General features: G+C 40.2%; 1 protein-coding gene and 2 long non-coding RNA genes across 5 annotated transcripts in view; 2 read left to right on the top strand and 1 right to left on the bottom strand.

Moving 5' to 3' along the window:
• Nucleotides 1–12,401, bottom strand: part of zswim5 (zinc finger, SWIM-type containing 5) — an 87,772-nt gene extending 75,371 nt beyond the window's left edge. The window contains exon 1 of the mRNA XM_061840511.1: nt 11,588–12,401. Within this exon, the coding sequence (XP_061696495.1) occupies nt 11,588–12,107 (520 nt within the window). The 5' untranslated portion in view covers nt 12,108–12,401. The remainder of the gene's footprint in view (nt 1–11,587) is intronic.
• On the top strand, nt 3,045–10,759 carry LOC133511521 (uncharacterized). Its single transcript, XR_009797932.1, has 3 exons — nt 3,045–4,823; nt 4,919–5,090; nt 9,804–10,759. It is a non-coding gene; the product is annotated as an uncharacterized LOC133511521 (long non-coding RNA).
• Nucleotides 12,402–12,583: 182 nt separating the features above from the next.
• Nucleotides 12,584–15,779, top strand: part of LOC133511520 (uncharacterized) — a 59,976-nt gene continuing 56,780 nt past the window's right edge. For 2 of the 3 annotated variants that reach the window (XR_009797930.1, XR_009797931.1), the window contains exons 1-2: nt 12,584–14,084; nt 14,169–14,335. This is a non-coding gene — a long non-coding RNA (uncharacterized LOC133511520). The remainder of the gene's footprint in view (nt 14,085–14,168; nt 14,336–15,779) is intronic. The other variant, XR_009797929.1, reaches the window with a different exon arrangement.

Raw genomic sequence — 15,779 nt, 5'->3', positions numbered from 1 at the left:
TTGCTTCAGCAGCGCCCGCTGATTGAACGAAATTATGTCGCATTTTGCTCTAAATAAGATCTCGATATGTCGCATTTTGAAATAAAACGCGATCTTCCTTGGCTGATATAGAACGATATGTCACACTTTCAACAAAAATCAGAGTATCCCAATAACTACCATTCGGAGCTGGATAATTTTGGCGCGAGTTTCGTAAATCTGAAAAAAATGCCTATGTCACGTTTTGAAAAAAAAACTCTTCATATATATAGAGTCTACAGAAACAACAAAAATGGATATATCTGCTTTTGTGTCTGAACTCTTCATATGTGTATATAGAGTCACTCACATTTGAAAAATGTACGGGTGTGGTCAGTCATGCCCACAAATATAAAGTTGCGGGCATGATTAGGGATGGAATCGCAAGACCTTAAAATAACTTACTGAGTTGTTATACCCAAGTATCTAGTTGTTACCTAATACCATAATCATAATTTATTGACACTGCACAGACTGAGACAAACATTTTTAAAGAGGTTAATAGACATTCAACTTCAAAATTAAATATTCACATAACCAAATCATTTTATTTCATCATGATGTAATTTTATAATCTCACGTAATTTACGGCACTATCTATTGTCAATCCATTGATGAAACATAGCAGTACATTATATCTTCCGAAAGCATGGAGAAGGGAAAAGTTTTCAACTTCAAGATAACGCAGTACCCCGGGGTAAAATGACCGTTCGCATTTAGATACATGGACAGACTAGTCTAACAATAGAACTAGATAAAAGTCAAAGTTAATCACAATCTCATACTTATTATACAGTGAAGAAAATAAGTATTTGAACACCTTGCTGTATTGCAAGTTTTCCTACTTTGAAATCATGGAGGGGTCTGAAATTTTCATCGTAGGTGCATATCCACTGTGAGAGAGATAATCTAAAAAGAAAAATCCAGAAATCACAATGTAGGATTTTTTTGACAATTATATCAGCTAGAATTCTGACCCTCAAAGACCTGTTAGTCCGCCTTTAAAAGTCCACCTCCAATCCTTGTATTCACCTGTGTGAGGTCGTTAGCTGCATAAATACACCTCTCCACCCAGTACAATCAGTAAGACTCAAACGTGTAACATGGCCAAGACCAAAGAGCTGTCCAAAGTCACCACAGACAAAATTGTACAACTCAGCTACGGAAAAATCGTCAAGCAGCTTGGTGAAAAAACGTCCACTGTTGGAGCAATCATTAGAAAATGGAAGAAGCTAAACATGAGGGTCAATCTCAATCGAGTGGAGCTCCATGCAAGATTGACCTCGTGGGGTCTCAATGATCCTTAGAAAGGTGAGGAATCAGCCCAGGACTACATGACAGGACTTGGTCAATGATCTCAAAAGAGCTGGGACCACAGTTTCCAAGGTGACTGTTGGTTATACACTAAGACGTCATGGTTTGAAATCATGCATGGCACAGAAGGGTCCCCGGCTAAACCTCTCTCCAACAGCCTTTTTTTTTTTTTTTTTTTTTTTTAATAGGCATTGTTCTCAAATATGCGTATTTAAGAAAAAAGAAAAACCGTCGGTCACAATGATGTTTACGTAGGTTAACATGTTGTTGCAACACGCTTCCGTCTATCGGGGCTGAAGCCTATCCCAGTGGTTTATTTTATTTTTTAAAAGCACATTGGAAACATTTGAGAACAATGTATATTTAAAAAAATTAAAAAACATCTGTCACAGAGAAGTTTAACGTGTGGCCGCAACACGTTTTGTGTACAGAGGAGCCGACTGGCTGTCTTTTTTTTTTCCAATCATAGTTAATGAATGCGAGTTTGTGTAAAACCAGGGGTCATTTATTTAAATATTGGTATTTGCATTGAAAAAATCTGAGCAGCTCATTCACTATGTGGGATTTATTCTTGATTGAGAACAGATCCAGCAACAAAGTATTTATATGCGTCCAGAGTTTTCTAAGCTTTCAAACTCTTCCGTGTAAATCTCGACGACTTACTCACCAGATACATAGGTAGATCCAGTTCTCCAAGAAAAGCGGAAACGGGTTAACGGTACAGTTTCTTTTCGGCGAAAACATCAACTTCGACATTAAATGTGGGTCTTCTTTGCCAAGTCTCTCTCATTTTTCCATGTACCTTCGTTTATTATCACTTTCTAAATGTTTAACGGTATCGGACAAAACTCTGGGCGTTGTTCTACAAGACATATTTTCGTGCCATCTCCAACCGACTTAGCATTGAAGAATGCTTCGTTTGACCGTCAATATGGCCAGTCACGTGACTTTGGTGACGTAGGTGCACGAGCTCTATAGTTATCTGAATAACTGCAATGTTACGTTAACATACCAGGCACGTTCTCAGTTTGTTGTTTACAAGTTACGCAACATTAGCAATGCCGTACACCTATTTAACCTTTTTTTCTGTTCTATTTTTATTTCAAATCGCATTTCAAGATGAAACGTCTGTTCTGAGTGGGTTTAATCAAATACATTTCCTCTCAAAAATGCGGCTTATACTCCACTGTGACTTGTGTTTTCTCCTCCTTTAGTATCAATTTTTTGACTCGTGCAATTTAAACTCCCGAGAGACTTATAGTCCGGAAAATACGGTAATTACTCAAGTATGCGTAATTTCTGATTTTTTTTAACAATAGCATGAACATTAATCTTTAAAAAATGCTAAATAAAATGGAAATTCTGAAGTTATTGTTTGTAGATGTCTGTATACCTTCATGGTAATGAGGAACTTCCCAACATGGCCGCCACTTAGGCACGCCAATCAGATGGGCTGGATTATCTTGTTTTAATAATGTACATTTGACCAGAAAGCTGTTGTGTGAGGTCATGTGACTTTCTGATGTTGTTTGATTGGTGAACTAGCCTTAAACATCAGTAGTGCTTAAACTGGATTGGAGCAAACAGTAGTAAAGCGGAAGTATAAATCGTAATCTCACTCATAAAGTAGTTGATAAATCAGCAATATTTGATGAATAGCTGTAGCTTGTAACGGAGTAAAATTATGTTACTTTTTAGTAGAAGCAGCAGAATAGTTTTTTCTGGTCTAGTCAACGTCTGTGATTTATCCAAAGCTGGTCCCGAGTGCACAGGAAATAATATTCACAATTGTGTGTGTGTGCGTGTGTGTGTGGACATTGGATGTGTGGAATGGATCTAGGTGTCAGCCCTGAAAGAGTACGAAAATGTCTATGATGACAGCGACAGTGACCATCCCCCTCAGAATAACTCAGATTTCTACAATTCACGGACATTTCCTACACTCAGTTCACAACGGCGACTTTCGGCTAAAGACGACTAATTTGCACATATGATAGAATGTTGAAATCTTCTATACATTGAACAACAGTAAATTGTGTTTGCTTTGTGCTTTATCTTAGTACATGTGGAGATATACCATTCGTATAAGTGTTATGGGAGTAATTGGATAAAAGCAGTGGATATGGAGGGATATGCAAACAGATAGAGGGATATGCAAACACTCCATCGTTTCGGGTGACACTATGTAGCAGGCTAATGAACTAAATATTATACCATATATACACCACAATTTATACTATATAAAAATATATTAGTTATACAATATGTGTTACAACAACCTTTATTTATACGGTTGATGGTATATTTATACCATTACAGTGCTCCATTGCTACAACACTTTACGCGACCTCGCTATTAGACGAATGTGCGTGTGCATGTAATTTTTTTAAAGTGTAGCAGGCTTTTCTTTCCATCCTATGAATGTGCATTGTGTTCTGTATCCTGATTCTATAAGGGAAACCCCACATTGCGTTCTTTGTCCCAAGTGACTAAGGGACTGTAGACTATTGTCAACCACCCTACGTACCAAGATGCAGCAGGGCTCGATGGCCGCCCCCACAGCATTTTGGCGCATCAGCACAACACGTCATGGCTCGGAAGAAAGCAAGAATACAGTTATGTGCTTTTTTTGTTTTTTAAGCTACAAAGGTTTGAATTTTGAGTGTTTAAATAAGAAATGTTTGAAAATGTTAATGCCTATCTGAAAAAAGTTCAAGTGTGTGGTTTAACACCCTTAAAACACAAGAAATGAAAAAAATATACTGTAAACAAAAAAAATAAGCAAAATGAAATGAAAAAATTATAAATAAAAATATGCACTTTAAATTAAAAAAAACATCTGCTAAATAAAAAAAAATATATAATGAACAAAAAAAAAATATTCCACTCATTTATCTATGATTCAGATGTGCTAACTAATCCTTACCGTGCCACCACATAAACTGATGGTCAAGGCTTTTACCTGAAATATGATACCTATAATTGTTATCACTGTTGTTGTTACAACTGAAAAAAATAAGTGAGTTGTGGTAATTTAACAAACTACTGGTAATTCACAGTCACTGTGATTTGACAAGCGCGTATGTGGCCGCGCGCCATGGCACTCAAAAATCTGCACAGTTGAGCACGTAAAAATCACGCGCGTAAAATTTGTTACGAGTAGAAATACATAGATATCGAAAGACATCGCTTATTTTGTGTAATCTTGAAATTAATTTATGTGTTTGAACGTTGGCAATAAAACAAGCTTGATCCTAAACCATCAGTATTCACCCGGTAGCAGGAAATACAAGTTAACCGTAACGAGCATGTTCGGACGTTATACTGTAGTACCAACATTTCGATAATTGTAATGGAGTAAAAGTATGTTACTTTTTAGCAGCTTTGACGGACAGTGTTTTGAAAGCCTACAGAGACATTTGTGCCACTACTATCCCAAAACCAGCCATGAAAGAACCGGGGCTTGCTCCCATCGCCACTGCATTTGAAAGGTGCAAAATGTTTGCCAGAGACAACCTGATGGTGAAAACGCTAATTGTTTTCATCATGAAACCTAAACCTAACCTAAACTACCCCCATTGAACAGAACCTGCTGACCCTATGGGAAGCCCCAGCAAAGTCCAGCAGATTGCACCGCGGTGAGCCAATAAATATTGGCTTCAGCACTGCTCCAAGATCCAGACTGCAGCTGATACTGGCAACATCAGCGGGATGTATGATGGCATGAAGCAAACTCGTCACATTATACAAGAACAAAGGTGAATAGTGTGACTGCAATACCACCGTGGCATCTCCTTTTGAGCATGATTGAGAAGCTGTTTGCTAAAGTTGCACTGAAGGGAAGGAATCAAGGTAGTTGCAGAGACGATCTACGCCGTGTCTCAGTGTGGCTTCTGCGCCAATAAGTCTACCATCGGCATGGTCTTCTTAGTCAAACAGCGGCAGGAGAAATGCAGAGAGCAAAGACTGACACTCTTTGTAGTCTACATAGACCTGATGAAAGTCTTCGATACAGCCAGCAGGGATGGCCTCTTCAAGATCCTGCTAAAAATAGGGTGCTCACCCAGGCTACTGAACATCATTAAATCACTCCACTGCGGCATGACTGGCACCATCGTCTTTAATGGCTTAATCTCAGAGAGTTTCAATATGTGAAACAGGGCTGCATCCTAGCTCCGACACTGTTTGGAATATTTGGCACCATCCTGCTGAAGCACACCTCTGGATGAGCCACTGAGGGCATTTATCTTTGAACTAGATAAGATGGGAAAGTCTATAACCTCTCCCGGGTCAAGGTTGATTCCCAGGTCCAGCAGAATTGCCTTCGAGATCTCCTATTTGCGGACGATGCAGCAATCACGACCCACACAGTGGAGGTGCTTGAATTGCTCATGCACCACCTCATTTAGAGCCTTTAAGAGCCGTTAAGGCCTTTGGGTTGACCATAAGCTATAAGAAAACTCAAGTCATGGGGCAAGATACAGGCTCTCCAACCGACATCAGACTCACTAACCAAGCACTGTAAGTTGTTCACGACTGAGAACCTGGGCTCTACCATCTCTGACTTTCTCTTTAGACAGAGAGCTAGACAGATGCATTGGCAAAGCCGCTACTACACGGCACACCAAAAAATAAAAACCTCACAAAAAGCAAATTCATGAATTAATGTACGTACTTCCTGTCATCTAACAGAAGACCATTAATTTGTTTTGTCTGTCACTATCCCTCACTGGCACAATTAGATGAATAAAGAACTTACTGTGGATAAAGTTTGGGGCGGAATTGAGTACAGAGTAAATAAACATGTCATTTAAATCGATACATTTCTCCATCTTGTGATCGGATCAGTGATCAGTTAACATTTTTTTAAACTCGCTGATTGGCCCCAATAATGTTTGTCATGTAAAGCGTAGTGTTTAGTGTGGGAGGAAAATAGCTATATTAGCTATGCATGAAGGAAGTATGCATCCATCAATTTCCTGTACTGATTATCCTCACTATGGTCAGAGGCCTGCTGGAGAGTCGGTGTAAAAAAAAATAAATAAATAAATAAATAAATAAATAATAAATAAATAAATAAATGAAAAACTTGCGGTTCCGATTTCCCAACCGACTCTAAAATTTCCCACCGACCCTAACATTTTTACACCACATGAAAAATACGTCATGGACATTGTTCTCCATGGCCCCGTGGGCAGCGAGCTAACATGCCCTGCGCACCACGAATGTGGGTGCTCGCTCTCTGCGTTCTGCTGCGGAAGCACAGAGTTAAGTCGGGTGTTTGACAGCAGCTGCGGTGGGCGGCAGAATTGTCGTGTGCCACGTCCTTATGTGCGCTGCTGCGCCTCGTTGCACCCTGATTACGTTGCGTATTTAATATTCTGGTGTTTCGTAATGCAAGACTTGACCATGAATGTTGAGCGTGAATTAACGAGAACTGACAAGAAAATGGTGCCACCATGTACTGAAGCTGGAGTAAAAATCTTGTAAAATAAAACTACCAACCCTAGTTCTGAAATGTAGGAAATCAGAAGCTCAACATTTTTTGGGGGACCCTATCACATCTGTCTTCAGGCGAGAGGCATATTTTAACCCAAGGTCCTCAGAGGTGTGAGGTAGAAGTACTAACCAGTCATCCACATGAAGGAATTAACTCATTAATGGAACCTAACAGTATAATGTTCCATGGTGACGTGAAGAAACTAACACAGGACATGAAGAAACTAATACAGGACATTCTTATTCCATTCCCCATGTCAATGGTGTCGGCAGTTTCTCAAGCTGCTCTCTATCATAGCACTATGTAAGGGTGTGCATAACCAAATTGATGGACAGGTGAAATTGTCTTGGTAATTTCAAAATCATTGACAACTTTTTAAAAGGAAAATAGTTTTAAAAAATGCATATTGCTCTACAGAGAAGATACACATATTTACTACCTGGCAGTGTGAAGGGATTATAATTAGAACCTTTTAAAAGCACTAGTTACAACTCATTGACAGTCACATACAGTTTAATCATGTCCAACTCTGCTGTCTCGGTTTGTGAGAGTCACAATTGCTTCAAAAGACAATGGTGACCCATTACAGCTTTATGTAACATTTTACAGGCAGAGACGTAGAAGGGACACACACATACATTTCACACACAGATCCTTCTTACCCCCCTTTCTGTGAACAAGATTTTTTTCTACAGCTGGGTAACAAAGCATGACCCAATAATCCCATAGCTTGACTCAAAACTGAGGAACCCCCCCCACCCCTTGCGCTTCCCTATCCTTGTATGCCTTCCTCCTGCTGTCTGAGGACTTTATAAGGCAGTGGCAACTAGCTTCTTGTCATACGTGGTGTGTTGGGGGAAGGGGTAAATACACAAGCACACTTAACGTTGATTATTCTAATTATGACTTGGAGCTACGAGTAGATTATTACACATGGGCTAATATGTTGTTGATGAGCTCACATCCCTCCAATCAGACACTGCTACCGTTAAACTAGGACAGACAAAGGACTTGACTTACAAAGTCTGTTTATTACGTGTGTGTGTGTCTGCGCATGCAATCATCTACAAAATGGAGGGCACTTATTTGTCGTTACATTCTTTATATTGCATATCTCTGGCATCGGAGAGGATGATTGCACCTCCAAAACTATCACATTTCAGGAAACCCCCCAAAAAACTGCACATTTATTGAGCCAATTTGCATCATCAAAGAGAGGAAGGCATTGTCAACAATTTAGACAATAATAATAATAACAATAACGTGAAAATAAATAATATTTATCAAATTTCAACGTGGGAGGTTTCGAGTGAGAGATATAAAAGTGTGCCTAAATTTGATTTGTTTACCACTAAGTACCAGAAGGACTGCCTCACAAGGGTCACGGAAGTGCTGAAGCCTCTCTCAGAAACTTTTGGCGAAAGGTGGACTACACCCCGAACTGGTCTTTACTGCGAATACTTTTAAGATTGCAAAACTTTCTCCAAATAAGAGACAGACTCTTCTTGCTCCAAGCTGTTTGTCACTCCCAGTTATAGTTTGTCAACAATCACATTTAAAAAAAAAAGGCTAAACGATGAGTGTCCACTAACCTAATTGCTAGTATAAAGTGATGAGAAAAGATAGACATGCCAATAGGATTATCAGTGATTTAATGGTAAATTACAATCCTTCTAAAACATACTGAACAGCCTAGGGGTATGGTGTGATCCCCGAATGCATCAGAGGACGAACCATTCTTAAAAGAGAGGTTGAGGTAATGTTTGTGTAATTTTAATATGGCTCGTGAGCAGGCAACACTAATCACTAGTTAGTGTTAAGAATAACAGTTCTACATAAAGATGTTGGCAGTATTCTGTTGATTTATCATCTAAGGTTTTGGGAAACATTGGTTTGTGCAAAAATAAAAATTGATGATGGCGAGCATAGCAGGATTTGCGCAATTTCAAGATAATCCTCTTGGCCAACGTCAGGTTAGATGTCAGAGGGTTCTTGTTCATGTCACACTACATGGAAGGAAAGAAATAAAATTGGATAAACTTAAATTTGACATTATATGAACAAATATCTGGTCATAGATTATGCCACAGTACAAGGAGTTTTGTCATTCCTGACAAAATAGGTCAGGCCCGATCTGGAAAATCAGCTGTGATAGAAAATTGGTGGCAATCAATGGAGTAAAAATCTTGTAGTCTAATCTAGGCACAATCTGTATACAACAGTGTTTTTTTGTTTGTTTGTTTTAAATTAAAAAAAAAAAAAAACGCACTCAGACTAAATGGTATTTGGAATGTGCCATACATGGTACAGATAACTTTATATCTGTCTGGACTTACACCTGGTAAATAATACAGTACATTTAAATAGAGGTTGACCAATCAAATGTAAATTTTGTACTCTGTTGAGCACAGTTTGAAACAATACTGATCCTGTAATAAACAGTCCAAAAAATCCATAGAGGAAAAAAGAAAAATGTATGATGGTTTTCAGATGTCAAGAGTAATCCTTTTTTTAAACAATATACTGTATATTGGAGGTTTACAAAAAATATGTATTTTTTCCCAATGTGATGCAGCATTACAGGGTAATAGTATTTTTTTTTCTTTTAAATATGACTTTAACAGTTAAATTACAATCCATTCCCCTACAGCTAACCCCTAAAATAAGGCCATATTTTCAAGAATGCATCTTTAACACTTGTTTAACCACGCAGCTCTATCAGGAATTAAGAGTAATGCCGCCAATAGAATAATGCAGTAAGAGCAAAGTGAAAAACAGTAAATCCAGGAGTGTAAGGGTGTGCTTAATATGTCTACTGTGCATGGTAGCCTGACCAAATGTCATTATTAAGTTTAGAAGTTAAAAAACATGTTAGGCAGTAAACATGCTGTAGCAACTGGTTCCCACAAAGAGCAGGCCAAATCTTATCTTGGTGTCACAACTATTTAACTGGCCTCTGTTTTGTTAACAGGGAGGAAAAACAATGTGTTGACCTGCTGTGACTGACCTTGGGCGCGATGAGATACAATGTGTGGAGAGACAGGTAAGGCTGGAAGTGTATGCTTTCAGATGCTGTATATGCTGTTTTTATTTTGTTAAAATGTCAGTTGACACTTCAGGGGATGTAACTTGTTCGACAAAAGACACAAAAAAGCTCTACTGTATAAAGGACAATTGCGAGTCATATGTTTAGTATTACTACACTGCATGCACAAAGCAGCATGCTATGCAGATTTTATGCACATGGTAGTGTTTATGATACCTGAAAGAGTCCCTTCTCGCTAGTCAAAGCCCACTTGCCAACATTCTTTGCATATGGTGTCCAATTACAGGTAATCATCAACCATCTAGAATTATCCCAACATTAACACATTAATGAAAGTTCCGCTTCAGGATCGCATTATGCAAGCTTGCAAAAACACATCAAGCCCGATGGTACTACACAATGCTAAAAGTAAATCTCACTTTCATATTCAAAAGTCTCACATTTCCGATAGTAATAGAGTGGACTCAATGGTCAATTAAGAAAAGATGCAATACGATACAGCAATCTGAAAGCAACCACAGTTTGCAGCTTCCCCTGATACCTTGAGGCAACACAAACCCCAGACAAGCTCCAGTGGGTCTCACGCCATATGGCCAAAGAAGAAAAAAATTCAACACTAATAGGCTGTTTTCCCCCTATTCATCAGTTTCAATCTCACCCATTTTCTTCATGTCCAAGCTCATGTTGTGGCTGTAAGGACTAATGAGGATGGCGGAGGAGAAGGAGCTTTGCAGAATGGCCCTTTGTTTAAAACCATCCTCTGCAGTGGTGGAAATGAGAGACGCTTATCGATCATTTCAACTGTTAGCCTTTTGTGTGGCAAGCTCCTGGGCAAACCCACGCCAAAGGACGGATTTCAACGTTATACAAAACTACTAACGTGTAAGTGTACTCAGACAACACCACTAACAGAAGGTATTTTTGACGTTCGTGGGGTCCGTGTCTCTTTGTCCACTCTGATCAGCAACGGTGAGTAAACAAAACTGTTGGGTTTTTTTTTTTGTTTTTTTTTTTGTATTTTTACTCTGCATGAACATCGGATTAATCGTAATAACAGACCCAATAATAGCCTTTGTTAAAAGGCTAAGCCACCCTCAACCAACGGCAAGTTGTTTTTTTTTTTTTTTTGAGAGTGTGTGTGTGTGTGGGGGGGGGTACTTTGGAAATTGGGAAGTGACGCAAACAAACATAATGCCCCGGTGAGTCCTTTTGTATCGTTGCCTGTCAACCTTCATCCGCGCCTCCCCCTACTTGTCTGCGGGTCAAACCCCAGTCGTCGAAAAGGTGAAAATTCAGCTCATCTTGAATGCTCCTTCGAGTGTTTTAAGGAGACCAAAACATAGGACGTCTTACATTTAGCACGATTCCAAACGCCTCGAATGGAGATGTCAGTTTCAAGCGAAGCCACAACAGGAAGCCCTTTAATTTTTAATCAGCAGCTGGTCGGATATGTTAGCAAGCAACCATATCTCTACTTTCACATACTTTTGTCAACAACAAAAAAGTACACCTGAAAGCTTAGTGAAGTAAAACACATTTGTACCCAACAAACTAGACCTCACTCGTATTTTAAACATAAACAAGAGACGATTACTTTCAATGACAACTGTGATCAACTTCAAACAAGCGTATCCTGTAAGGATTCCGTCGGTAACAGTCGGCTGAGCCCAAAAGTTGCGCGTTCCTTTACGACAAATAGTTGCACTTACCGACTTGTAAAACGTTTTCCACACAGCCGGTCTCGAGCAACCTGATACCACGGCGGAAAGGCAGTGCATCTCCCGTTCCCACGGCTCCGGTTGTCCCTACTGTCGCCGTCGTACCAGTGGCCGTTCCTCCGCCACCAGTCGTACTTGTAGGTCCTGACCCAGCACCTGCTGCCCCGCTGCCAGCCGTCGAAGGACCATCTTCGGCTGCGCGGCACTGAAACGAAGAGTACATGCATATCTCCTTTTCGTTGCGGGGGAAAGACCAGTAGACGATACGACGCTGAACTGGCTCCGGTATCCGTTCAAAACGCTCCTCCACTCTTTCGAAGGCCCACTTTTCCGCTACTGCCTTCGCGGCACAGTCCAGGAGGGGCTCCGGGGAACGATGTCGGGAGTGGTTCAAGCCGTGTCCGGGTCCAGGGCCGGGACCCCGGGGAGCTGGGCGTAGGCAGGGTCGCTTACTGGCCGGTGGTAGGGACAAGGGAGGATGGGGTGGCTGTTCTCTTCGTCCTTCCGCCATGGCGAGCAAATCTACACTGACAGCGTGCGGACACTGAGTTGCAGCCGGAAGCCGATCATACACAGTGAATAACCGGAGCGCACACGAAACATACTGCTGTACCTTTCAGAGTAAAAGATTTCAAATTAAGTGCCACTCTACCAATACTAACCATCATCTAAACACTTACATTCATAATTGATTTAACAATTTTAAATGAAGTGACTAGGATTTTCATATGTATGCTATTTTAAATATTTAAAAAAATCACATTTAATTTCATTTATTTTATTTAAAGTCAAATTTCGTCCATTTCCCATTTGTTCACTTCGTACCATAGCTTCACATTAAGCAGTTAGCTTCCAAAATAAGATAATTGGGAGAGGTGTTGGTTTAATTTTAAACTCTGCAATATTTAACCAAAATATGCAGTCACCCTCCTTAAATGTGCATTACAGATTAAAAGATACAGAAAGGGATAACCCAAATTCTCCCCAGGAAAAACTAAAGTTACTTTTTTGCTAATTCAAGTCACACTATTATGTGTTTCATGCATATCAATCATGTGAAGTCAGAAAATACACATTAACTTGAAGCACTGTTGGGGAATGTTCCAGAGACAGAGCATTTAAGAGTTTTCAGGCTATAAAATGGTTTCACCATTTGAAATGATCCACACGAATAAACATTGTCACAGAATCTCTTGAATTGTTTTTGTGTCAGAAAAAGTTCATTGTAAAATACGTAATAGTGTTTCGTATATAAAGTTGCGGTGCAAAGAATGGATGGCAACAGCCTGACAATCTCACTTTAAAACGATACCAAAAAGGCAATGTTAAAGCATAAGGCCATAACACATTTCAACTTTTTATTTAATATTGAATTAAAAATTGTACAAAAACCAGTGTGGAGTGCGAAGCTAAGGGAATATTTTTGTTTGTGTTTGTGGAATTTATTTATTTTGTTCCTGTACTTGTGTCTTGCTTAAAGGGACAATATGCGATTTTCAAATTGCATGCCTTACTTTTGGGCACCTGGAAAAAGAGACCACTGAGTCCTACTCTCTTCTGCCTCAGTGCACATCAGGGTCACCCATGAAAATTTTAAAATAAAGATGCACTTTAAAAAAAAAAACAAAGTATGGCAGTTCAGTAAAGATTCCTCAGAAGTTCAAAGAGTGCCAAGAGAGAGTTTTTTTTGTGTGTCCAGGTTTAAGAAATATTTTATAACCACAGTATAACCGGTACAGTAGCTGAAAATGTGGTAGATCTTTATGACATCTCTGATCGTCCATATTCACTGATAATTTACAGACTGCTGTATTCGATCACTCCTATCACTTCACCCTCTGATTTGCTATTTTCATGACATGTCCAGTTGTAAAATAATCCATAAAATTTAATCAGAGGCATTAGATGGGCCAGAGAGAGTAGATTTTTTTTAACAGATGAGTTAAGTAATATTCTCCTGGTAGGTCTGTATGTACATTGTGTATATACTGTATATATGTAAATGTATGTAATGTATGTATATATGAAATGTATGTATAGTGTAGTGGTGCACACACCTGACTTCGGTGCGGGCAGTGTGAGATTGAGTCCCGTTCAGAGATTGTGTCGCTTTGTCCCCTTCGACGAACAGGTAGTACGCCTTTTGACCGAAGTTAGCTAGCATATTATCCAAACTCCTGGGACCCTTGTGAGGATAAGCAGCTTGTAAAATGTATGTCGCTGAGGCTAAATGGCTCAGATGATGGACCGGTGGATGGATGTTATAAGGTGCTCGATGAGCGCAGCAACTTTATTTTTTACTGTGAAATATATGCTTTTATTTTGTTGAGTAAATGAATGTCATGCTAACGATACGAAACTGTGCAACAACGTTCTCCAGTGCAACATCGTTAGTTTCATTTTGCTTTCAACACTCCTGTAACGTTTCAAAGAAGAGTACTGCACAGAACAAAACTGCCAATTGATCATCATGAAGCAGGCAAAACTGGTCAGTATTATTTCTGTTACTATGTAATCAACACTGTTCATTGCTTTTATTACAATTGTGTTGTTTTTTATTCTGTCCATTTAGCTCTACAGTGTGAAAGCTATAAAACATCAATAAAAGGAACTGGAGTCTGACGAACGATCTATGGGCGGCATACTGCATGTGAAAATATCCATCCATTTTCCGGATTGCTTATCCTCACTAGGGTCATGAGCAAGTTAGAGTCAATCCCATGTGACTCAACGCAAGAGGTGGGTACACCCAGAACTGGTCACCACCCAATCACACGCCACATAAATGACCAAACATTAGCACTTCAGTAAATTCACGCTTACGGCCGCTTCAGTTATCCTACCATGCATGTTTTGGGGATGGGGAGGGAAATGGAGTACCCGGAGAAACTCCAAACTTCACACAGCTGATGCCCAGTTTGAACCTGGTTCCTCAGAACTGTGAGGCAGAAGTGCTACCCAGTCACCCACCATGACGTGGATGTGAAAATAGGATGCAGCTAATTAGCATAAAATGAATGTAACAATGATTCATAAGAGGTAGTTAAATAAACAACAATGATTTAAAAAAAAAAACAACACCGAATCATGCACTGTGAAACAATAAATTAATCTAGTTATATGCGGCAGCACTACTCTAAGCCCCTCCTGGATGACCAAACTTCTCACTCTATCTCTAAGGGAGAGCCCAAAAACCCTGCAGAGGAAGCTCATTTTGGCTTTTTCTTCCGGGATCTTGTTCTTTCAGTCGCAACCTGTGGGTCTTTGACGCTTTACTGATCTGCCTTAAGATCTCCCGTTCGATTCCTCTCTCACTTGTGAACAAGACTACAAACTACTTGAGGTCCTCCACTTGGGGCAAAATCTCATCACTGACCTGGAGCGGGCACTCGAGCCTCTTCTACCTGAAGACAATGGTTTCAGATTTGGAGGGGATGATTTTCATCCCAACCACATTACAACACTCGCCTGCAAACCAGTCCAGTGACAAATGGAGATCATGGCTTGATGAACCCAACAGAGCCACAACACCTGCAAAAAGCAGAGATGGAATACCAAGGGCACCAAATCAGAGCCCCTCTAAACCTTGGTTATGCATAGAAATTCTGTCGATAAAAGTTGTGAACCAAATCAGTGACAAAGGGGAGCCTTGCGAGAGGCCAACCCACAATGGAAACGAATCTGACTCAATGCCAGCAACGCAGACCAAACTCTGACACTGTTTGTGCAGAGACCAACACGCACGTATCAGTGGGTTTGGTACCCGATATTCCCAAAGCACCCCCCACGTGAGTACCCGATGGACACAGTCAAACACTTTCTCTTAGTCCAGAAACACTTGTATAGACTGGTTAGGCAAACTCTGTCATGATCCTGCCGCTTCAGCACGAGCTGTGCGGGTGCCCGCGCGGCTGCGCTAATTGGGAGGCACACACCTGCGCCTCATGCGGGCTGATCATCCCCTGTATATATAGGACCCGGTGACGACTGGTCCTCCGCCAGATCGTTGAGCTTTATGTCCCGTTCCAGCACTCTCATATCCCTGATTGAACCTTTGTGTACCGACCTTTGTCCGTTCTCCGACCAACCTTGTAAGGCTGACTCCTTCGATACTTCTGCCTGCGTTAATTGTTCTCTCGTGTACCGACTCCTGCCTGTCTGCTCATCTACTCTCTTCGCCCGA

This window comes from Syngnathoides biaculeatus, chromosome 13 (genome assembly GCF_019802595.1).
Source record: "Syngnathoides biaculeatus isolate LvHL_M chromosome 13, ASM1980259v1, whole genome shotgun sequence".
Lineage (NCBI taxonomy): Eukaryota > Metazoa > Chordata > Actinopteri > Syngnathiformes > Syngnathidae > Syngnathoides > Syngnathoides biaculeatus.
This window is presented reverse-complemented; position numbering and strand designations above follow the sequence as displayed.